Below are 25,750 nucleotides of genomic sequence, written 5' to 3' on the forward strand. Positions count from 1 at the left end.
AACACAATCACCCACAGACAATCACCTAATGTTCCTCTCAGTGATTTCAAAACCACTACACACAGTTTTAATTGCCATTAGACATCTTATAAAATGCACATAATAGTGTTTTCCTTATCTAAACACACAACAATCAAGGGTACAGTTTGAATTTTAAAAGTTTTTCACTTTATGAAATGATGCACCATAACATTCCCTTAAATAATCAGCTTCTCTATAACCATTGTTTACAAAGCACTGAGCTTTCCTGCTTATAAAAATGTAGTTTTCTTACACTTTTTTTCAAGAACTCATCTAGTACATAAAAGGAGACACACACATACACTTCCTTGAGAATAAATGTTTTCAGTACTTGTGACCCCAGAAGAACTTCACATGTTTTGAATTCTTGTTTGGTTAAAAAAAGTTTTTAAACATCTACTAGAATACAAGAACTTGCCTTTACATTCATGGCTCTCGTGATGATAAAATAAAGATCAATGTAACTCTAAGCTCTAGACTAATGAACTGCAGGGAATAGAAACAAGCAATTTGGCAAGAGCTGGGTAAAGCTATGTTTAAAGACTACCAATAAAATATACCAGCATTACCCTTCCCTCACTCCCAACTCTTTAAGGTTTCAATTAAGATGGGGCCTAGTTTTACTCTTTCAAGGGGGACAGAAAGAGAAAGCACAGAGCTCCTGCTGAGAAGTATCTTCATGAGAAGCAGCTCCAAAAATACTGCCAGGAACCATTTCTTGCCCCCCAGCTGACATAGGTTCCTCTCTTTAAATACAGGTATATCCCCTGCTCCTGACCAACACCATACTTAAAGAAAGGAAGTCTCATCAAGGTACCATCCAAGGATGGCATCAAATAAATAAAAAAATTATCAAATGAATAAAAAAATTCAACACCAGGGTCAGCTATAATGTTCTTGATGAAAAGTGGGAGCCTCAACTAAAATTCATCTTCATCTCTCAGTCTCTCCTATCAGTTGCCTCATGAACTGGATAAGAAGGGATAGCTGTTTAACAAGGATATCCACTGTTTCAAAATAAATTTAAATTAGTGAGAAAGACTCCCACAAAACACAGAAGATGAAGCTTCCGCAAGCCTTCGACGTCCTCAGAACCAACAGGAAAGAAGTAAAAGCTGATTCTAATTTGAGCAGTGATCCCACCATTCCTACAGGCTGAGGAGCCCACAGTTCAGAGATATCTCAGTCCCACCACATCCCCCAAGACACTCAGTTTTTTGGCCAAGTATATGATCACCTCTTCGTGAACATAAAGGACAAGTCTTTCAGTCCAATATGATTAGAGAATAAACCCAGGCATAAGGCTTAAAGAAAAAAAAAGCAGTGAAAAGTTGATCCCTCTTTAAAAGGAGCCCAAGAATGAAACAACTTCACAATGTAAGGAATTATAAGACATCAAAGGTTAGATAATGGACAACAGGTGCCTTTGGGGAGGAAAGAGTAACACTCAGTTGCCTCCTATTTTAGGATTTCCACTCTCAAAGTACTTGTGTGTGTGTTTCCCAAAGAAAGTGTGTGTGTTTTTCCCCAAAGAAAGTCAAGGCCAAAATTATGGTTTTTACTATTTAATACCTATAATGGGTCCATTGCTCTTTAACCTACTTTTTAATTTTAGATTTTACGCCACCAGGGAAGTCTAGATTTTTAAAAACCCATTTAATCTCAGTGTGTCTGAATAAAGTATGGCCTATGGCCAGATTATGCACTGATCCATGAACATTAACCAACTAGGAATTTACTATCAAGAAATACAAAGAAAGGCATCTGAATACAATCTACCTCCACATAAAATACTCAATATACAAATCCAGCAGCAGGTATCACATTAACTGCAGTATCAACCAAAGCAGAAACTTTCTCTCACCATCATGACAGCTGAGCTCAATCTTTACAGTAACCAGATTCCAATGGCCTCAAAGAATAGTAATTCCAGACAGAGATTATAGGGGACTGAGTACCAGCCTTCAGTTCTGATTCCCTTGGCCAATTACAAAATTTATTACCTTTATCTGGGTGAAAGGGAACACTGAAAGGATACTTCAGCCTACTTCCCTTTCTCCAATCCACAAAGACAACATATTCCAAAAATGGAGAATCCTTTCTTTCCCTGTCAGAGGCCCCCTTTCCTATGGATTAACTGGGCAGGATTACTTCTCCCCAGCATGCGTGCAGAGCCAGCAAGCATAGTTCTGCTTTCACTCCTCTTTTAAAGAGGGTCCCCAGGCTTCCCTGGTGGCACAGTGGTTAAGAATCCGCCTGCCAATGCAGGGGACACGGGTTCGAGCCCTGGTCCAGGAAGATCCCACATGCTGCGGAGCAACTAAGCCCGTGAACCACAACTACTGAGCCTGTGCTCTAGAGCCCGCGAGCCACAACTGCTGAGCCCGCAAGCCACAACTACTGAAGCCCGCGTGCCTAGCGCCCGTGCTCTGCAACAAGAGAAGTCACCGCAATGAGAAGCCCATGAACCGCAACGAAGAGTAGCCCCCGCTCGCTGCAACTAGAGAAAGCCCGCACGCAGCAACGAAGACCCAACACAGCCAAAAATAAATAAATAAAATAAATAAATTTTAAAAACCCCACTTATGTTAAAATAAATAAAAATAAAGAGGGTCCCCCAACACAGATGCACCTCTTCCTTTCCTGTATTAGGCAAATGATGCTTCAGTGCTTCTGGTTCTCTCCACCACTGCAAAATGTTCAGAGAAGTGGAGGGAGTGAAGGGAAGTTGTCAGTTACTCTGAGAAATACCTAAAAGAAGACTCCAAATTTAAAGTGAATACTTGGTGGGGCGGGGGGGAGTGCCCCCCCTCCTGAAGAGGGAATGGGGGTCCCTTCCCTAAAAGGGAGCCTCTGCCTGGGTAAGGGGTGTCCCCAACCTGAAAGAGAGCTCGGTATGTGGGAAGGGGGAGGAATGTTGTACCCAGAAAAGGGGTCAGGGTTTGAGAAAGGTGTCCTAACCCTGAAGGTGGGGGGAGCCGTGAGTGTATGGGGAGGGCTGTACCAGCTTTGGGGGGCCGCGCTGAGGGAAGGGGTTCCCACTACGGTGAAGAAGGGCCCCGCACTGAAGAGGACGCTGGGAGGAAAGGAGGGTCTTGCTGAGGAGGGCTGGCATGGGGGGAGGGGTTCTGAGTCCACCGGAGCCCGGAGAGGGGCAGCAGGCTCGAGGTAACATGTGCAGTGGCAGTGCCGCCATCCCGAGGGGCAGGGTGGAGAGCAGGCCCGGGCTGCGTGTGGAGGGAACAAGGTTCCCACCCTGCGCAGGAGAGGGAAGACTCCCGGCCGTACTCACCGAGGCTGCCGGCGAAACCGTCCATCTTGCGGGGAAAGCGCCGGGCTCCAGGCTCAGCGGGGCGGGCACTTCATTCAGCGGACCGACTAGGGTCGCCGACGCTGAGCCTGACCCGCTAGCTTTCTCGGGCGCCCGGCTCGGCTCCCACCTCCCGCCTCCGTCGTCCGTTCGTCCACCACGGGGCAGTCAGCCGCAGACGCCCGGACCACTTCCCCGTCAGGTTGAGAGCCGCGCCGCGCCGCTCCGCCGCCTGCCCGGCCTCCCTCCCAGACAGCAGCCGCGAGCGCCCCGCCGCGCCCCGCCCCCGCGCCCGCGCGCAGCGGTAGCTCCACCCCCGCGTACGCCGTCACGCTTCCGACTCCGCCTCCCACGTGACGACCCGGAGGCGGGGTCTTGCCGACCCTTCCCTCTCACCTTGCCTCGGCCTCGGGTTCCGCCCCCCGCGCGCGGGAGGGGTGGCTACGCTTGCGCGATGGGCCTGCTGAGGGCCTGGGACTTGGAGCTTGAAACTGCTTCCGAATGGGTGGGGATAAGGGGAGACCTCCGGCATGGGATCCTCAGGAGCTTCTAGGGATTCCTTTTCCTCGCAGCCCCTGGGGAGTCCGCGGAGACCCATTGGAGCTTACGTTTGGAGCCCCTCTAACAGGAGATGGTCACCCCGTGTGTCCAAGAACACTAAAGAGGCAACCAAGTGCGGGGAGGGGTCCAAATTTCCCGGGTTCTCCCTTTGCCCCAGTAGGATGAGGGACAAATGAGGGCGAGTCTTCTTGACTAGCTCAAGGCCACCATGCCACAACCCAAGGCACACAGCAGAGCCTAAGACATACCAGAAGCAAGGAATGTTAGTACTGGACAGGACCCAAGAGTTCATCTTGCCTCCCCTTCAGGGAGGACACTGAGCCTTGGAAAAGACATGAACTGCGCAAGCTCATGGAGCCTGGTAGAAGCAAAGTTAGAACCTAGGCTTCCTAATCCCCCTGGTGTTTTTTCCACCAGGGATGCAAAGCCACCCCTTATCGGGGATATCATAGGATTGCCTACTAGGGAACTATAACAAAGGGTTGAAATGAAGTAAGCCTGAATTCCAGGCCCAACTCCATGTGACTCAGTAGGTGACTGTCAAGTCACTAAACTTATTTGGACCTCACTTTATTCATTTGCAAAAGGGAGGACTGGACTTGTAACCAAAACCTTTTAAGTATACACAGCGTTCTTCTTCCTCCTCCCTCCCCAACCCACATTCTCCATCCTTCTAAAGACCTTCTAGTGATTTCCCAAGTCCCTCTTGGGACTAGGTTTTGTGGATCAGAGTACTAGTTACTGAGAAGAAATGTAAGGTGCCCAGGAACTAAATTGATCTATACAATAATAAAGAGCTGAGTTAGAAGAGAATAAGAGTCATTGTAGACAGAGTTCCAGGAGAGAGGGAGGTACTAAAAGGAGATGAGAACAATGAAGTAGCAACTGTCATGAGAGGGACTTAGAGGAATTAGATGGTTGAAAGGATTGTTAAACATTTTTTTGTTGTCTTGCAGTATACTTCTTCCCTTTGGTGCCTCTTTAAAAATCTTCCCCCAAAAATCTAAATTACTTTAAATTTCTTTTTTGGATATCAGACCTGTGTGTCTTCTGAATACCATACTATGTGGAGAATGGCCATAAGGCAGCCAAGATAAATTCAGATTACAGACAAAATGGTGTCTAAAGTTTTCTGTTTCTTCAAAATTATTTACCCAGTGTTTCCTTTGCTATGGACATTTTCATATCTGTATGATGCTACCAAGTCTAATCGCTTAATATTTGAGACATCCTCAGTTCTGACAGCTGCTCTTCTGTGTCTGCATGCAAAACTTTGTGCCTTACATCAATTAAAAGAATAAGAACTTGCATTGTTATATTGGTATACATACATATATACACATTTTTTAGTTAAACTTTTTATTTTGAAATAATTGTTGATTCACATGTATGTGTTAGAATACCCTTTACCCAGGTTCCTCCCAATGGTAATAGCTTACAAAACTACAGTCAATATCACAACCAGGATATTGATACTAATACAATCAAGATACAAAACATTTCCATCATTTCCATGAGCACAAGGATCTCTCAAGTTTTCCTTTATAAACACGCCTTTTTTTCTCCTGATACCACCCCCTCCTTCACTCCTGGCAACCACTAACCTGTAATCCATTTCTATAAATATGTCATTTCAATGGAATCATATAATATGTACCAGTTTGGGATTGGCTTTTTTGACTCAGCGTAATTCTCTGGAGATTCATCCAGGTCACTGTGAGCACTAAGAGTTTGTTCTTTTATTGTTGAGAATTCCATGGTGTGGATTATCACTGTTTGACCGTTCACCTGCTGAAGGACATTTGGGATGTTTCTAATTCAGGGCTATTATGTATAGGTTTGCTATAAATGTTCATGTACAAGTATTTTTTGTGAACATACTTTTCATTTCTCTGGGATAAATACCCTGGAATTGGGTTATTTGGTTGTATGGTAGCTGTACATTCAGTTTTTTAAGAAACTGCCAAATTTTTTAAAGAAGAATAGGATCCAGTTTTATTTTTTCTTCCAGTTTTATTGAGATATAATTGACATACAGCACATGTATGTATATTTTTAATTCGGAGAAAGATCCATGTTTTGTGGCGCCTGAAGCATTTACTATTTGCGGGGCCCTTTTAAGAAAAACTAATACAAAATGTACAGATACAAAATTAGGTTAAATGGAGTATTTCTTTAGACTAAGAAAAGAAATCACAATACATTACACATTTTAAGAAGACTGTAACTACTATAAACATTACAAAATTGAGAAATGTGACATTTAATTAAATGCCCAACATATCTCCAATACTTTTTTACTTTTTTAATATTTGAGACAACCTCAGTTCTGACAGCTGCTCTTCTGTGTCTGCATGCAAAACTTTTTTTAATAGATGTTATGTACTGGGATCCAGCTATATGAAAGGTTTTGTATCCAGGTACTTTGTATGTCTAACCCCATTTCAATGTCACAGCAAGCCTATGAGATCAGTGTTATGAATATGATAGTGAGTTTTTAATAGAGAGGACAAAAGAACTTTAGTTTTTCCTCTAGTTGATGGTTGATCAAATTTGTCTTTATTTTTGACAGTTGGGATGCCTAAAAAACCACTTCACACATATCATATAGGCTGTTCGTAATATTGCCGCAGGAATTCTGGTTAATATCATTTCATGTGATTCCCGTTTTAAAAAAAGAAAAGAAAGAAAGTGTATGGTGAATTTAAAAAGGATTTAGAAGGATTTTCCCTAGACTTAGCTTCTGGCTCTTTATGTTTCAAACCTTGTTTCTCCCACACTACCCACATACTTCCAGTGCCAGCCATGTGTTCATATCACATTATAACCTCTAGCCCTGTAACCTCCATGACAGGATGCCAGGTGAATCAGTGCAGGGGGCCATCGGAATATTCCTGGAATCTGTTGCTAAATAAAGACGGCCAGCAATAACTTAATTAAATGTGACTGTAACCCATGTAATTATGTTTCATTAAGGCTGAAATTAAATGTATCCCCAACTCAACTTTCCCTTAGCCAGATACCCAAAATATCCAGGGTCACTCCAACAACACCTGACATCAAGGGAAATGTGATAAAGTGGAGGTTGTAGTGGAAAGACACTTTCCTGGAGCCTTGAAAGAAATCCCTTAGAGCTTAAATTTCATTAATTTCATGATAAGTATGCCTCTGTTTTAGTTACTTTTATTTTTACAAAAATAATCCATGCTCATCCTAACTAATAAAGTCAACCAAAAGTTTATTTAAAACAAACAAACAAACATACAGGAAAGGACAGGAAAAATGAAATAAATCCTCACTCAGAAAAAGGACAAATGGGAGGAGAAATACGGCAGTCACTCATCCACAGCAATTACAGAATTCTGCTGGGATAGATATTATGAAGTGTAAGGAAAGTTCTTTGCTTAAATCTTACTCTTCTTTCCAAGGAGCTCCCTTATCCACTGTACTCCAGGGCCCCTAGCTTTGCTATTCTACAAAAAGAGGGTGTTGGGGAATATACCTTCCTCATAGGCTGCTCAGCTCACTTCCTATTGGTGCAAATATGAAATCCAAAGATTACTTTCAACTCAAATAATCAAACGATTTCTTTGAGAACATGATTCACTCAAAAACTTGGTAGACTTTTTATCTGTTTGCTTCCAGTCAGCAACGTGTGCCACACCCAAAGTTCTCTACTATACGTAACTCTCAAGCATGATTTATGTCTTTGCTTTTCTTCCCCAGTTTCTCTCTCTCTCTCTCAATTTAATGGGGGCTATCTTCACGCCATTAAACTTGGATGAGAAGACCACAATCTTAATCAGGTCTTTGCAGTGAGTCTGGGTCTAACTGGACCTTTGCTACTCAAAGGTTTTTAATATTTTGTTTCTTATCTCGGTGTCTAGAAGTAGTCAGCTTTCTAATCTTTTATTCCCCAAATTTCTGGACTTCCTCTAACTCTTTTACTCCAGCTTACAAACCAGCCAATTCTTGCTTGAGCTTTTCTCTTTGTTGTAATGCCTTACTAAAGTTAGGAAATAGTAGCTAACACACACTACCTCTCTCTTTCCAAAAACTTCCTCTAGAGCTTTAGGCCTGCTAGGCAAGTAGTGTGCCATCTTCTAATTGTCACAAGCAACAGTTGTAGCAAATCTTTTGCCACGACATAACAGACTTTCGAGTATTCCAACCTCTAATATCTGTTTCCATACCATCCCTGACCCAACCTCAAATTCAAAGCAATATGTTTTAGGTTTTTTTCTTTACAGCAGCATTCAACTTCAAGTTTTCATATTCTGCATTCAAGATAGGCTGACTGCTATTTAAAAAATCCCAAAATTTCAGTTGGCTTAATACAATAAATTTGTTTTTTACTCTTATCACTATCCAGTGCATATCATCAGGGACTCTGCTCCATGGAGTTGTTCAAGGCTTCTTCTGTGTTAGTCCACACTTTTCAGCCAGCAGATAGGGGTGGTGGTAGAAGAACAGGGAGAGTCAGTCAGGAAGTTTATGGTTCAGACAGGGAAGTATGAACCTCACTTTCATCCACATTCCATGATCTGGAAGTAGTTGCATCACCACACTGAACTGCAAGGGAGGCTAGGAAATATAGTCTGTGTAACCAGAAGGAAAAGAGAAACATTTTGGTAACAATGACCCAAATAGTTTCTCCCATATTCCTTTTCATAGCATTTATCTGAGTTATAATCTTTCATTTACTTAAATGATTATTCAATTAGTATCATACCCATTAGGTTGTACACTACAAGAAGAGCTTTTAGAAAATGGGAGAGGTAGTACATCCCAGTGCTTAAGAGTGCAGACTCCGGAGTCACACTGCCTAGATTGAAATCCCAGCTCCACCACTTACTAGCTATGTAACATTGGACAAATTACCAAATCTCTCTGTGCCTCAGTTTTTTCATCCGTAAAATGAGGATAATACTATTTCTACTTCTAGAATGTTGGGGGGCTGCAATGAGATAATACATGAAAAGCCCTTAGAATAGGGTCCCATATGTTGTAAGTACTCAGTAAGTATTAGCTGCTGATATTATTAAAAGTAGGCTTGCATTGGGTCTGTTTTTACTCACCATTATATACTGAGTGCCTATTACAGAGTAGCTGTTTGATATTTAGTGAATATCAAACAAACGTAGAACTCTGAAAACTAGTCAATCTGAAAACATTATTTCAACAACCAATGCCCAATTGCTTTAAAGCAGCCAGTATTAATTTTTTTGTATTATATTTATCAAATTAGATCTTGTAAACTAATACTACTATAATAAAGTGAAAGATTTAACATAAATCCCTCAAAATGAAAATATAGTTTCACATTATCATGAAACACACCTAAAAATCCAAATGTACTAAACAGTTACCAATTACTGGGTGGTTATTTGGAGCTTTCACTCTAACAAAAGATTTATCTTTAGATTATTTTCAATACAGAGCTCTCCTTACCCCTTACTTTGAACCCTTTAAGTACAATTTAATTCAAGTGTAAAAATATGCACCAGTTTTTAGGAGCTCAGTTATTGCAAAGGGCTAAATATAGCTCTCAAATAATAAAAATTAAAAAGTTTCTTCATACACAGAATCTTGACTCCGTGTTTAGCTACCTTCCCCTCTACGTCAAAATAGGATTATTGTGGGAGGGGTTTCAGAATACTTGTGAAGACACACAACACCTGTTGTCAAAGCCTTGACCTAAGATTTGAAGAAAAATAAAAATTCCTATAACTGTTTCTTTGTTTTGCTCTCCTTAGCTAGATGACCTTGAAAGGTAACTAGAAACTCTTTTTGGTTTCTTGACATTCTCTCCCTAAGACATTTTTAAAGTGACATCAAGAGCAATTAAGTTTGGGTTTGTTTTTTTTTTTTAAGTATGCTGGGCTTTCCACTTTTATTTCATTGTCTTAATGTTATTTTTAAAACTAAACCCTATGGTCATGGAATTGTGTAGATTATATAAATCTATAGTCCACATAAGCATAAATATGGTAGAGAAAAAAACTTAAATGTTTTTCTTTGGCCTTCAGAATCAGAAATTAACAATATCTAAGTGGGGGGAAAAGGGTTCTTTTAGTTCTTTGTTTTTATAATATGTTTAACATAAGCAGTGTATGGAAGAGTTCCAAGGTCTGTCAGAGGCTAAATGGCAATGTTGTTCTAGCTTCTAACCATAAGGAATGCTTAGGGATAACTTTAAACTTATTTCAAAAGAAAAAAAGTGTGGTAGGATATACCCCAAAGTGTTAATAAGTAGTTGCCGCTGGAAGTGAAATTGAGTGGGGGAAGGAAAATGTAGGGAGAGTTACAGGGGATTTCACTTTTAAGTATATCATATCATACTATTAATCATAAAATAATACTTAATAATCATAAGTATTATTTTAATCATATAATTAACATGTGTTCATTTTTAAAAACATTAGAGAGACCAAAAAATGCATTGCAATGCATATTAACTCACATACCCACAAACTGTATCTGCAGAGACTGGTTTAAAATATCATGCTTATTAAATAACTTTTACCAATCTTGGTACAATTGTTATCTTCAACCTAAAGTCTTACTGACCTCAGGGGAAAAAAATCAAGCAATTAGCAGTGCTGTAAATTCTTGGCAAGAGTTTATGAGACTGAAATCTACGCTCTGGGGTTCAGCAAACACACCTGACTGAGGGGGATTTGCTGCGTGGATACATGAGTGAGTGAACGAATGCTGACTGAGGTTAATTTGGTCACTCTGATGGTGCCATTCATGACTAGCAGAGAGAAGACCCAGCCTGGGCTGCAGAGCTGGATTTTCCCAGTGCTGACCCAGAATTTATGCTATGAAGTGGGGCTGGTTGAGTTTGTGGAACAAATTTTAAAGTTTCTTTTTATGTGCTAGAGCTTCACCACATTTACAGAATGCTGGGTGAGCCTTAGAAATAATAGCTAATAATTTTCATCTGTCCACCCTAACTATATACTTTTTCCCCTTAAGGAATTCATAGCAGCCTCTCACAAAATTGAAATTCTGCAGGGAAATACTTCAAAATAGCAATGTTATAGTGGAAAGCAGCCAGTCAGGGAAATTCAACTCCCAAAATTAATAACACAGGATGTTCTCCACTTGCAAATAAAATATTTCCAAAAGGTCACTTGCAAGTCAGCTGTTTGAAATTAGGAACAATGCTATAAATGTTGGTTAGATTTCCACTTAACTCCCAAAACATGTAGCATACTGATCCTAACGTGCCTTCCTTAAAACCACATTGATGACAACCTTACTTAAAGTTTTGAAATAGACAGGTCTGTAGTTGAATATTGTTCATTATAAGCATCTGTGAGTTGATGTTTTAACCTAAATACAGCTCATAACACCATTCCAACCTTCAAAGAACTGACTTATAAATGCCCTAGGAGGTAGGTTTTATTTTTCCCGTTTTTTGGACCAGGAAAATGAGCCTCAAAAATATACAACTAGAAAGTGGGAAAATGGGGGTTTGAACCCATATCAATCCGCATCTGAAGGTCAAGAACTTTCCACTGCACCAGTCTGCCTCTCTGTCTCATTAGAATTCTATTGTGGAGATCGTTGAATGCCAGGCTGAGAGGTCTACAATGTAGTTTCAGCAGCAAGTGATAAGATCAAAGTGTTGCTATAGAAAAAATTAACCTGCAGGGGGATAAATTGGAGGAGGCACTGAAAGTGGAGAATGCAATCTGAAGCCTGTAACGAGGGAGGAGGAGCTGCAGAAAGGTCCAAGAAGAAAATAGTGTAAAGGAAAAGAACAAATGAGAACAACAAACAAATCTTTGCAAACCTGGATGACTGATTGCCTCAAAAGCTGAGGGAGAGAAAGGAGTAAAAGAAATCATCTAGATTCAGCTCCCAGTAATGGAAAGAATGGTGGTGGCATTAAATGCAAATGGGGACTTAAGGAAATGAAGTGATTAGGGAAAAGAAAATATAGTGGTTGATGGCCTTTTTTTTTTTTTTTTTTTTGGTACGCGGGCCTCTCACTGTTGTGGCCTCTCCCGTTGCGGAGCACAGGCTCCGGACGCGCAGGCTCAGCGGCCATGGCTCACGGGCCCAGCCGCTCTGCGACGTGTGGGATCTTCCCGGACCGGGGCACGAACCCGTGTCCGCTGCATCGGCAGGCGGACTCTCAACCGCCGCAGCACCAGGGAAGCCCCGATGGCCATTTTTTGGTTGGCCTGTGTCGGATCCCCTTTCCCTCTGTGGGAAACTGAAGGGAATCAGTAATCATCTTTGGCAGCTGGGGCCCAGGCACATGACCTGGACCAATTGGAAGCCCCAGCCCAGGTCTTTGAGTCTGGGGGGAATAACACAAAAACTAGCAGTTAGGGACCACGCTGGAAGGTGGCTGAGATATTGAAGACCAGCTTTGATGGTGTGCGGAGAAAGCCAGCTCGAGGGCAGCGTCCTCAACAGATTCCTCCTATGGAGTGAACTTGGCCGTGCTCTCTGTGCCCTAGACTGCCTGGGTCCCTGCCCATTTTCCATGCTTGGTCCTCTGGCTTCCCTGTAGACCCAGTGAGCCACCTGATATCTTCCCAGTGAATTCGTTTTCTGCTTGAGTTAGCCAGAGTGGATTTCTGTTGTTTGCAGTTGAAAACCTTGTGTGGTACAAAATACTACCTTTAGTTTTAAACAGATTGCACTGGCACCATGAGCAGATGCCCAGATGGAAGCCTCCAGCACACAGTTCGAAACGTGAGATTCAAGTTTGGGAAAGGGCTAGGTCTGGGAATATAGATTTAGGATACTTCTAAATAGAGCCAATGATTTAAGCCATGAGAAATTACCAAGGGAAAAGATTTGAGAGAGAGAAAATGGAAGTGAACAATGTGTAGAAATGGAAGGACCACTAAAATTTAAGAGGCAAGAGAACGAGTCAGGGAAAAAGCAGTAACAGTCATAGAAGGCAAATCACGCTAGTGTCATATTACAGAACCCAAAAGAGACAAGAGTTTTAAAAACTGATGGAAATCAGATGCTATTAAATGCTACAGAATCCAAGGAAGATGGGAACTGAGAAAGGGGCACTCCATGTAGTGATTAGGAGGTCACTGGTCTTTAGAGAGCTGTTTTATCATGATAGTGGGAAAGAAATCAGGTTGGGGGGCGGGGTGGAGACTGAGAGGCTGGTGTGAAAGTCAAAGAAGAAAATGTAGGCTAGAGTTTAAAGAATTTTGGCAAGACTTTGTTTTGTTCACTAGACAAGCACCTGGCATATGGCAAGTGCTCAATAAATGTTTGCTTAATGAATGAAGAAGTGCAGAAGCAGAGAATTAACTGGAGCTGAAGCATGATAAAGACACAAATTTTTAGAATTGGGGTACCTGAGTATGCTTGCAAGCCAGGGTTACCAATCCTCTCTCCCGCTTCCTCCTTGGGCTGGAGAACCTGATTTCCTAGACTCTCACTAGTTACCTAGTAGATGCTTTTTCCCCGCCCCATACTACTCTCCTCCTTACTCCACTTTTCAGTTTGTTTGTACTATAAGCTAATATAACAGCCATTCCCTAAATTACAATTTCTTATCCTTATTAATTTCTTAATTTCCTCAGAAAATTCTTTCCTCTACTAATTTATATCCCATACAGAGCTAAGTCAAATATTCCTTATCCATGTTTATTTTGTCCCATATTGTGGATAATCTGATAAAAACCAAGTTTGATTAACTAGAAACTTAATTTCAGCTATACCATTAGGTGATATCTTGATTGCACATTTCTAGAAGTTCACTACTCTGTGGTGCTTTGAAACACCAATTTTTTTAAAAAAATTAATTTATTTTCGGCTGCGTTGGGTCTTCATTGCTGCGTGTGGGCTTTTCTCTAGTTGTGGTGAGCGGGGACTACTCTTCGTTGTGGTGTGCGGGCTTCTCGTCGTAGTGGCTTCTCTTGTTGCAGAGCACGGGCTCTAGGCGCGTGGGCTTCAGTAGTTGTGGCTCGCGGGCTCTAGAGCGCAGGCTCAGTAGTTGTGGCGCACGGGCTTAATTGCTCCGCGGCATGTGGGATCTTCCTGGACCAGGGCTTGAACCCATGTCCCCTGCATTGGCAGGCGGATTCTCAACCACTGCGCCACCAGGGAAGCCCCCAATTTTTAAAAATAAATTTACTTATTTTATTTATTTATTTTTGGCTGCTTTGGGTTTCTCTAGTTGTGGCGAGTGGGAGCTACTCTTCGTTGCAGTGCACAGGCTTCTCATTGGAGTGGCTTCTCTTGCTATGGAGCTCAGGTTCTAGGCTTGTAGGCTTCAGTAGTTGTGGCACGCAGGCTCAGTAGTTGTGGCTTGCAGCCTCTAGAGAGCAGACTCAGTAGTTGTGGCGCATGGGCTTAGTTGCTCTGCAGCATGTGGGATCTTCCCGGACCAGGGCTTGAACCCACGTCCCCTGCATTGGCAGGCAGATTCTTAACCACTGCACCACCAGGGAAGCCCTGAAACACCACATTTTAAATCCAATAGCTAAATGACCAAATACATGATCAAAACCTTGTAAAGAAATCTTATAAAAGCATAAAGTTAAAATGGCCTCTGATTTAAATAACAAAAACCATAAAATGTAAGATTTATTTTATTATCAATCTTTCTCCAAATGTCAGAAGTCTATGAGTAAAGAACCGGCATTTAAAAGATAAATTGTAACTAGAAAAGTAAGAAGTCATGAGTGGTTCTTAAGCTCAATGAAACACTTGCACTATAATAATAAGACTAAAGACCTGGAGATTTCCCATCCCTGGTTTATGATTCTTCATGGATGTAATTAAAGCACGTAAAGCTTTTCCAATGAGTTTAAGAAGCAATTTCCTTTTTGTCTGCAAACTTAAGGGAGGTAGTCTGAGTGCCTATCATAGATTCGTCAGAGCAGTAAGCTGTATGGGTGTTACTGTATTAATTTGCCTTTAGAAATTATTTTTGGAAAAAGATAGAAAGAAATATAAAATGAATAATTTGCTTTTGATCATGTCATTCCGTTTAGTTTCTTTTGTTAGTAATTTTATGTAAACAATACATGCAAACAGAATGCATTTGTGGGCACATGAGTATGTGTGTCTCCAGATAGGTGGTCAAGAAATTTTTATATCATTCCTCACCCTCATCCTAATCTAAAACTTGGTTTTGCCCACACTGAGTGCTTGATTGAGGTGGAAATGGTCTAACGCAGAACATTTCCAGTTGCACAGGCCAGTGGTGCTCATCATCAAAGTCCTTCCAGTCACAATAGGGGTGTTTCATTCTTGGGTCTTGGGAATTTGCACTCAGCTGAATGGTCATTTCCAGATAAGGCCTCCCTGGCCACTTTCCTTCCATTGAAACCGTGACAGCTGAAGTTTTGGGAAGATCTATTAATCTGTTAGTCTACAAACTAAAATGGGTATGAGATTACCTCAGACCTGAAACCTTCTTTCCAAAATGGTGGCATTTTGGCACCAGCCTGTGCAGTGAGATATGACCCAGGTACCATGGTGTGAGATGGACCATTCTCATCCAAGAGTGAGAAGCCATTTCTGTGGAAGAGCCTCAGGGGCCTCCCAGGGACAAGGTGAGAGAAAGGCATCTTCTCATCAGTGCCAGTCTCAGTCATCCAGGATTCTGCACAAAACCAGGCTCACCAAGTGGCCCGTTGGCAGGTCAAGAAATGTAGGAATGGCAAAGGGCACGAACAAGCATTTCACTAAGGAAGCAATACAGATCACCAATAATTCTGTTTAAGAAGAAGAATCGAAAAAGCAATAAAATTAAGGTGAGATACCATTTGCCAGAAATCAGTTTGGAAATGTTCTCTTTAAAAGAATTCTGTTTAGTGTAGATGAGGAGGCAGGTAAACAGGTAGTCTCACATATTGCTAATAGGTGTGGAAAATGGTCCATATTTCTGGAGGGTATGTTAGTACTATTTATCAAAAGCCCTAAAATGTGACTACCTTTAACTCGGCAACTTCACTTTGAGGAATAAGCCCAAAGGAAATAATCAGAGCTACATACAAAGCTTTATCTACCAAGTCTCCTCATAATATTACTTTTAATGGTGTAAACACAAAAACAACCTACGACAGAGAAAAAGGAGATTGCAGGCTAATACTGTATGATCTCAGGATTACAAAAGAGATGACTGTATGTCTATAGATCTATGGATAAAAGAGTGGGAAAAAACATCTACCAAAATGTTAATAGTGGCAATCTCTGGGTTCTGGAAGTATGGGTGATTTTTATTTTATTCTTTGTACTTCTGTCTATCTCTCCCATGCACATGCATTACTTTGGTAGTCAGCAACAGTATTGTTGAGAACAAATAAAACAAATAAAAGGAAATGTAAAACACCAGTCCAGGTTCTTTCATGATTTAGTTACGATTCAGGAGATGCAACTAAACCTCTTGCTTAGTTTTCACATCTTCTCAGTGGAGGATTTGTGACGTCAAGTGTTGAAAGTGCAGAATGGAGCTCTAGTGAATTCTAGAGGACTACTTCCCATGAATTAATGAAGTCAGAGAAATTGAACGGTTTACAGAGAACAGTTTGCTCCTGTTTGGAAGCAGGCTCAACAACATGGTAGATGTTTCTGAGTGGACTGTGCCCTACATGTTCCTGCACACTTGGGGTGCTGGGGCCTCAGAGCTGCCCATGGTTATCCTTGGACTGAGGGACGCCCTTAAGGGAGAGCCAGGACAGCTAGTGTGAGCACATCACTTGTAATGTTCCTCTCATGGCTACGTCATCAATTCAGCCCTGAAACTCATCATGTTCTAGTGGACAACGTTACATACGTCAGTCTGGTCCTGTAAGTGGTCTCCACGCCCGCATTACACTTTGCCATCAATATTCCCCATAATGATATGTAAAGTCACGATCACTCCAAGAATGTTATGTAAGACCTAGCAGGCATTTACCTAGAGGCAAGATACCTACTCGTGGGGATAAACTTGAGAGAGTCGGAGACAAGGTTTTCCCTCAGTCATGCCACCAGAAGATAGATTATTTTACCTTGCTTTCAAAGTAGAGAGAGGAGAATTAAGAATAAGCTTCCTTTAAGGGAAGCTAGAGAGTTCTCTCTGTAAGGAATATCAGTGTTTCCTCACAGCCAAATCTGCTAAAGAAAGACCATTGTGGAAGTAAAGAAAGGCAATTCTTTTGACAAGGAAATTGAGACATATTTCTCTGTGAAATCTCTTGGTAACAAGCAAATGCCTTCCTGTGTCTGTCACATTTAGCCTCTTTAAATGAGCACAGCTCATCCCCCAAATGTGCAAGTTACCCTGTGAAGATGGGGGCGTAATGGTTATGGAGTCCTTCTGGGTATGATCTTTCCAACGGGCAATTTGTCAATCTATATCAAAAGGCTAAAACCGTTCATACCATTTGGCACAGAAAATGGACTTCTGAGAACTTATCTTGAGAAATAATTTTTTTAATACACCAAGGAGAATATGTCACTGCAGTGTTATTTACAAAAGTGAAAAAATGAAAAAAAAGTCCAACAATTGGAATTAGCTAAGTAAATCAGAGCATAATCATACCATAGGGTACCAAGAGGTCATTATTCATTATATACTTGTTATATACTTGAATAATATTTAAAGATACTAAGAAAACTCGTGATATAACGGGAAAAAGTATATGACATAAATCCAATGTTGATATAAATACGTGATACACGTATGCACGCACGCACACAACACACATTTATATACATATGGAGAGAGAGAAAGAGATTATCCAGATTTTCCAGCTTTATTGGATTACCTTCCTTTCCTCTTTCCAGGTATTTACATATTCCGCAATCCATGCTGGTTTCCACTGGTCACCTTATACTCAGTAGCTCTGCTCTAGAATTCTTCCCCAGTCACCTCTGGCCATCTTATAACAGCTTTTCCAGCTGGCTGTCACTCTCTAATATCTACCTTACCATGAAATATGAAAACCTTCTTTCTATTTCCCATGACGCCATTAACGTAAGGCTGCAATTTTAACAAACTTCATGAAGTCTGAAGGATCACGGAAGGGAATTACAGTGCAGAAAAAGAAAACGTAAAAGTGGATATTGGATATCACTGCTCCTAAAGTTCCCCTGTAAGGCTCTTTCTAGGGGCTCCCTCCTGGTGGTCCCCTTCCTTAGCTCTCAGCCACCACTGTGGTGTGGGAGCTTGCGGCACCTCCTGGATGAGAGTCTCCTGTAGTCCTCTTGATCCAAGTCCTGAGACCCCAACTGCTTAATTCAGACCATCAACAGAGGAAATGAGACATTACAATAATCTGGACAGAGGTACACCTGCCCCCAGTAAGAATGGCTCTTTGTGTTATTAAACAAAAACCTCAGTATCTCCATCTAAAACGTCTGCATTTGGATTACTCCACCAGTCCAGGGCATCCCCAATAACAACTGATTGTCATTTCTTTGGATCCTTAAGAACATAAAAAGAGTTGCCACTAAAGACATAGTCCACCTTCCACCTTTAGAACATTCAAGAAAAAACTCTTTAAAATTGCAATGCAGAGACAAGAATGAAACAGATGTCCACAGGGGAGCAGAGATGAGAGCCTGGCAGTGGGAGAGGGGGAGCTTGGAGGGGGGCAGAAGAGAATTGTATGGTTTTCTCTTCCTGGCTTTCCACTTTGGGACACAATTTTTTTCTTGTTTTGCTTTGTTCTGCTTTCGTATATATATAATTTTTGTAATAACAGCTTGAGATATAATTTACATGCGATAAAATTCAACCTTTTAAAGCATACAATTGAGTTGTTTTCAGTATAATCAGAATAGTGCAACAACCATCACTATCTAATTCCAGACCATTTTAATCTCCCTCAGAAGAAACTCTGGGCCCATTAGCTGTCACTCTCCATTCCCAACTCTGCCCAGGCCCTAGCAACAAACTGGGATCATACTATAAGTGACCTTTTGTGTCTAGTTTCTTTTACTTATTCAAGGTTCATTCATGTTGTAGTATGTATCAGCACTTCATTTCTTTTATAACAAAATGATATTCCATTGTAGGAGTATATTAATTTTTTTTATCCATTCATCAGTTGATGGACATTGGAGTTGTTTCCACTCTGCCTATTATGAATAATGCTGCTATGAATATTGGTGCACAACTTTTGTGTGCACATATGTTTGCATAGGAGTAGAATCACTGGGTCATATGGCAACATCACTATGATTAACATTTTGAGGAACTGACACTAGTTTTTATGAGTCCTGGCTGCCCTCCCGCTACTTTAGCATCCTTCACATAAACATGTGAATTCCTTTTCCTTTTTCTTCTTTAATCAGTATGAGTTAGTTTCAGCAACAGTATTTGCAACCTCAAGAGCCTTAACAAAGTCACCTACTCCCACTGCTTTTGGCTTAGACTTTCCTGATTTCTCAGTCCCCTTTATTTTGGCTCTATTTTTGCCTGCCTGTTTGATAATGCTTTACTTTGGCTTTTTTGGCTACAAGTATCAGGCACTCATTCCAGCTAGCTCAAGTATAAGAATTTTAAGAAAAATACATGATAAGATAATGGAAGCTTTCAGAAACCCAAGAACAGAAACCACAATGGGCTGGCCTCAGAGAAACTAGTGCTAAAAGCTAGTTCTCAATTTGAGGTGGCTGGAAAGATTTCACTAATAGAAATTCATAGGTGTTTGTGGGATTTCATCATTATAAATATAGTTCAGCCTTCCACCTATCTGCCCTGCTAATAACTGGTACTTTATCTCTTTGCTTTCATGTCACCTCTCTGAGAGAGAAAGAGAGAGACTCTGATTGGCCCAGCATCTCTTTTCATAGCTGGCTACAGGTCATGGGAATCTAGTGGATTTATGGATTGACTGCCCTTGAATCAGGTATCCACCTCTTGTCCAATCAGCCATGAGAACAGACAGCTGGATTACATGGTACAAAATATGGCTGTTGGACCTACTTCTTCAGCAGGGACCAGGGTTTACAGCAGTTTCCATTAGATGAAACTGGAGCGGGAGGGTATGGTGATTAATTTTGTGTGTGTGTGGTTGATATTTTTAATGAAAAATGGATCACTTCTTTTTCAATCAGTTTCTGTCTTTGGCTTAGCCATTCTGCCAGGATCTAGTTTCCTGTGTTCAATCTCCAGCATTATGCACTGTAATTAAGTAAGACAAGCTCACAGTCCCATCCAAACGCAATGCCTTCTTGCTCAACTACCTCCTTGTGAGAAGAGTTGGATTAGACATACAGGCATACCTCAGAAATATTGTGGGTTTGGTTCCAGACCACAGCAATAAAGTGAAGATTGCAGTAAAGCAAGTCACATGAATTTTTTGGTTTCCCAGTGCATATAAAAGTTATGTTTATATTATACTGTAGCCCATTAAGTGTGCAATAACATTACATCTAAAAAAACAAAGTACATACCTTAATTTAAATATACTTTATTGCTAAAAAAAACGCTAACCATCATCTGAGCCTTCAGTGAGTAGTAGTAGTAACATGAAATATCATTGATCATGTCACCATAACAAGTACAATAATAATGAAAAAGTGTGAAATATTGCTAGAATTACCAAAATGTGACATAGAGATATGAAATGAGAAATGCTGTTGGAAAAATGGCGCTGATAGACTTCCTTGATGCAGGGTTGCCATAAACCTTCAATTTATATAAAGCACAGTATCTGCAAAGCACAAAAAAGTGAAGCACAGTAAAGTGAGGTGTGTCTGTATGTATAGAGGCAATTCATCCCTTTGGATGATGCAGAGACGAAAGGAGTAGAAAGAAGGCCCTAGGAAGACTGGAAGACCCTATTTCCTGTTCCCATCAGAGATCCCCCACCTCATTCTCTCCCTATCTCCCACCCTATTTCCTAAGACATAAAGCACTAGAGCCATAGCAAAGGCTCAGAAAGTATAGCAAGTTGTCTCTTGTTGCCAGGTTTATTTTCAACATGTCACAGCTGGAACAGGACAGGAAGCTCCTTGAGCCAAAATTTAAGCTTCAGGATGGGGTAGAAAACTGGCCTTAAGTACTTTCTTTCTAAAAGACAGAACCCAGAGATAGAAGTTTATTTATAAAAGGAAAAAACACAGGTTTTAGTATGTTAGAATAAGCAATAACTTTTGAAATGAAAAATTAAACTCTAATCATTAATAAGAACTTTACAGAATATTAAATTATGTATGTATACATATTTTTTCCATTAACAAAGCAAAAAAAATTAAAACCCTTCAGTTTGATAAGGTCTTCCATGTGGAAAGATATCCTGATTTCTAAAGAGGGTAAGTCCATAGTCTGCCCTAATTTTATTTTTTGTTCCTCTGGGTTTTTTTAAAATAAATATTCTTCCCTGTGGCTAATGTCAAGTGTGGATTTGCCAGATTGTCTGGACATACTCCAAAAGAAATATCTCACCCATATCTTTAAAGAAAAAGGCATTTAGTGTACACATGTCTAAAAGCTAAAGTAGCTTGAGGGTAGGAATGGGGGCAGTGATGAAGGCAGGGTTTCATATTTAACTAGCAAACTTTGACCAGACTTTCTGAACATTAGTATTTTAGGAATTTGAGTTGGCCGAGTCAGTTAAAGACTCATACACCACAAGAATCGGAAAAAGGAAAGATTATTTGCATGAGTTTTGCACTACCTAATTGGATACACACTGTTCCATAACCGGGTACAACACAAACATGTTTGTTTATTTTAAGGCTGTCTGCTGACCTGCATTGTGAGTTTGCTCAGCGGGCCAGCATGGCACAGAGAGGCAGAGTTGAGAGCCCAGACCTGGGGCCTCTGAAGACAATGCTGGTATCATCACTTGAAGGGCTTTCTTGACTTTGGCTGGCTATTGGCAGAACAGTCCTTAGAAAAGCTGGCTCTTGGTAGTTTAAGGAGTCGGGTTGATTCAGCAGTTACGTTCTCTTTTAAATTACCTGTATATTCCTAAGTATATTCCAAAAAGGCTGAATTCCCATCCACAGTAGGGGTGTGAAATGTGACAAGATGAGACTCAGGGTCTTATTGAAGTGATGCCACAGATTTTAGATCAAAGAGAGGTACACAATGTGGACAGGGAGGTCAAGAAAATGGACTTGGGAGCCAGACTGCCTGGGTTCGAATCCCAGCACTCCTTTTCCCAGGCATGTGATCTCAGGTAAGTTACTTAACCTCTCTGTGCCTCAGTTTCCCAATCTGTAATATGGGGATTAAATAGCTCCTACTTCAAAAGCATCATTATGAGTATTAATGAGTTAACATTTTAAAGGTGATTAGGACATGTGTGTGACAGGTAGTAAACGATATATATGTTTGTTAAATAGATAAAGTGAAATATACCTATGGCAGGTGAAGCTTATGCTGATTGACTCCAGAACTCTGTATCCTCAGATGAGAAAGGGCTGAATGCTAGAAACAACCCCAATGGGGGCACATCTAATAAATTGCCAAAAATAAATTAATTTTTAAAAAAGTAGGGAGTATACCTGTAGCGCACAGGTGGAAAGATCTCTGAGATAGCATTTTAGGTGAAAAAAGCAAAATGTTGAATGGTAAGTATAGGAAGATTGTTGTGTGTTTTTAATTAATTAATTTATTTATTTATTTTTGGCTGCGTTGGGTTTTCGTTGCTGCACGCGGGCTTTCTCTAGTTGCGGCGAGCGGGGGCTACTCCTCGTTGCGGTGCGCAGGTTTCTCCTTGGCGGCGGCTTCTCGTCGCGGAGTACGGGCTCTAGGTGTGCGTGGGCTCAGTAGTTCTGGTTCGCGGGCTCTAGAGCACAGGCTCAGTAGTTGTGGTGCACGGGCTTGGTTGCTCCGCGGCATGTGGGATCTTCCCGGACCAGGGCTCGAACCCTTGTCCCCTGCAATGGCAGGTGGATTATTAACCACTGCGCCACCAGGGAAGCCCTTATTTTTCTTTTATACCCTTTTTATTGCTTTAATTTTCTTCCCGTGTGTATATTACTTTCATTGTTTAAAATGCTGTTAGGGTTATCAGGACTGTGGGATTAATGATCGTTATTGTTTTCATCTTTATTCTTCCCTGCAAAAATAAATTATGATACATGTTATTTAAAAAAATAAAAACAAGGCAGCATAAAAAAATAAAAAGTGCCTCCTAGCCTTAGGAGTCCTAATGACTATAATCATAGAGACGCCAGGCTAGCCAAAATTGGAAGAAAGAGCTATAATCACAGGAAAAGGACTTTCTCCGCAACTTGAGGTATCCCAGAAAAAGCAGCAGTAATGACAGCAGGCCTGACTTCAAGAAAAGCAGAGACAAGAGTCGCCGTGGCAGGTCCTGCAGTGGCTGGTGTGGGCAATAACAAGAAATGACATCAGAAAACAAGAACTGCCACGCAGGACCCAAGAAACCCAAGAAAGAGAGAAACTGAAGGGCCTGAGGTGTGAAATCAACGAGAGGGAATTTAGGAGTAAATGCTAAAGTGATTATGACTCATGGTCTGATGGTCCTCAAGACTTGAGTGACTTTGGGGAAACTGGATCAGAGTTGTGTAACCAAGGCGCTGTGCTGGAGAAACATGATGGATGGATGATTGAGTTTCTTCCTGCAGCCCCAGGTGATCAAAATGAGGTCAGTGTGCCAGACCCTGCAGTGAGGCAAGATAGGGGCCTCAAACAAGCATTTCATCCCGCTTCCTTCTGCCTGCCAAAACCCTGGCAGAGAAGAGCATTATTACAGGAAAGCATGCATGTGGCCTAATTATTTGTCATACTCTGTCACTAGACCAGACCCTGTAAGAGAATTCCAAAAAATTCATTTCACGGGTACAAAATACTGTAATTTGTGTTGCAATCCTGCCCAAATCACTGAACAGATACTTTAAGACCCAAATTCCTTAAAATCAGCATTGATTTACCACACGCTACACTTTCCAACTAGAGTTTGGAGTGGAGCTGCCCACGTGAAGCCATTTCTCACTGATCTCTGGCAATTAAGTGCTCAAGAAGAAAGAGATTTCTTAAACTTCCTTTGGGTCTCACAAAACGAAAGCAGCCGTTACGTAATAAAGCCTGTAAAAAGCTCCTTGGGTTAAGAAGTCCCCGATGCTTTCCCTGCCTTCAGTCATTTTCTTTGTTTAAAGTATTCAGAAACAGTGAAAATTCACGAAGGAAAAACATCTTCGGCAGGAAAAGAAGTGTGAGAGTTAGTCAGCAGCTCGGGTCCGTGAGGTTGTAACTTAATCTTGACAACATAGCCTTTCCTGGAAGAGCTTTGAGCAGCGATTTATCATTTTATAATTTGTGGTTTCAATGTGAGCCATAAACCAAGCAGCTGTATTGGTTTCAGGCACTTTTGAATCTTTCTAAAACCCCAGGAGGCCAGAAGACAGATTCAAACTCCAGGCCCCAAACCCTTGGGGCTTAAGGGAGAGCACAAAGGACAAGGTTTCTGCGTGCACGCTTGTCTTCGCAAGTGTATGGAACGCGTTCCTTTGTTTGTTTTAGACGTGGGGCGGGGTGGGGGGTGGGGGAAGCATACTTTGATAGCGGGAGCCCTGAGCGGGCCCCCTCATATCTCAGTGCGGCAGCTTTTCTTCTATTGCAGGGTCCCATGGGAAATGAGAAGCTGGAAGCTGACAGGGGGGAAATGGGTGGAGAAAGGGGAAGCAAGGGGGAAGGGAGGCGTGCCGGCGATAACTCTGCTGACTTCACAGTTTTCCACCAGGGCCTGCCCTGCCTACCTCTGTTGACATCAAAGCTCGCAAAGCACATCTGCGCGCGTGCTCAGTCAGCCCTGCGGCCGCCGGTGGGAGAAAGAATTGGCTATTAGCCCGAGAACAACATCGAGAACATTTCTGAAATTAACTTTGCCTTGAACAAAAGGCAGCTCTGGGTCACACCGTGCTTGGGGGGTTCCGGGATCCACCAGGGCTAAAGGCAGCTTTTACAGGGATGTGCCCAGAAACTCGGGCAGCTTCCCAAGGTGTCTCACTGGTTCTGCAGCAGTGTTGGCTGTCTGTGTGCCGACGGGTGTGGCTTTTGCAATCATGTTGGGGCGCCTGGATTTGGGAAGACTTGTCTCCTCTCCTCCCGAGCAATGCAGGGCATCAGATGTTTGCTGGCAGCTCCCACTGTCTGTCACCATTCTCTCTCCTTTCTGCTCCCCATGCTGGGATTGACTTGTTTTGCTTCCCACCTCTTTTTTCTCTGGAGTCCTCCCACCTCTCCCCCGAGAGGAAGCAGAGGAAATAAGAGGACCATCCTGTCGGCTGTCACTCATGACCTTCAAATCTGCTTATTATTCTAAGCCCAGGGCGGAAAGAGGCAGCACCTTCGTGGAGCAAAAACAGTCACTACAGATGCCATATGTTAAAACCAAGTTGCCTTATGGTTTTCTCAGGGTATACGCCCAGTAGTGGGATTGCTGGGTCCTATGGTAGTTCTATTTGTAGTTTTTTAAGGAACCTCCATACTGTTCTCCATAGTGGCTGTATCAATTCACATTCCCACCAACAGTGCAAGAGTGTTTCCTTTTCTCCACACCCTCTCCAGCATTTATTGTTTGTAGATTTTTTGATGATGGCCATTCTGACCGGTGTGAGATGATATCTCATTGTAGTTTTGATTTGCATTTCTGTAATGATTAATGATATTGAGCATTCTTTCATGTGTTTGTTGGCAATCTGTATATCTTCTCTGGATGGACCTAGAGTCTGTCATACAGAGTGAAGTAAGTCAGAAAGAGAAAGACAAATACTGTATGCTAACACCTATATATGGAATCTAAGAGAAAAAAAAATGTCAGGAAGAACCTAGGGGTAATAGGGGAATAAAGATACAGACCTACTAGAGAATGGACTTGAGGATATGGGGAGGGGGAAGGGTAAGCTGTGACAAAGCGAGAGAGTGGCATGGACATATATACACTA

The 25,750-nt window shown here is 41.6% G+C and overlaps 1 protein-coding gene across 1 annotated transcript in view; it reads right to left on the bottom strand.

Moving 5' to 3' along the window:
* EML4 (EMAP like 4) overlaps positions 1–3,595 on the bottom strand; it is a 152,996-nt gene extending 149,401 nt beyond the window's left edge. The window contains exon 1 of the mRNA XM_067703140.1: positions 3,314–3,595. Coding sequence (XP_067559241.1) covers positions 3,314–3,338 — 25 coding nt within the window. The 5' untranslated portion in view covers positions 3,339–3,595. The remainder of the gene's footprint in view (positions 1–3,313) is intronic.
* Between the last annotated feature and the right edge of the window lie 22,155 nt (positions 3,596–25,750).

This window comes from Pseudorca crassidens, chromosome 14, assembly GCF_039906515.1.
Source record: "Pseudorca crassidens isolate mPseCra1 chromosome 14, mPseCra1.hap1, whole genome shotgun sequence".
Taxonomy (NCBI): Eukaryota; Metazoa; Chordata; class Mammalia; order Artiodactyla; family Delphinidae; genus Pseudorca; species Pseudorca crassidens.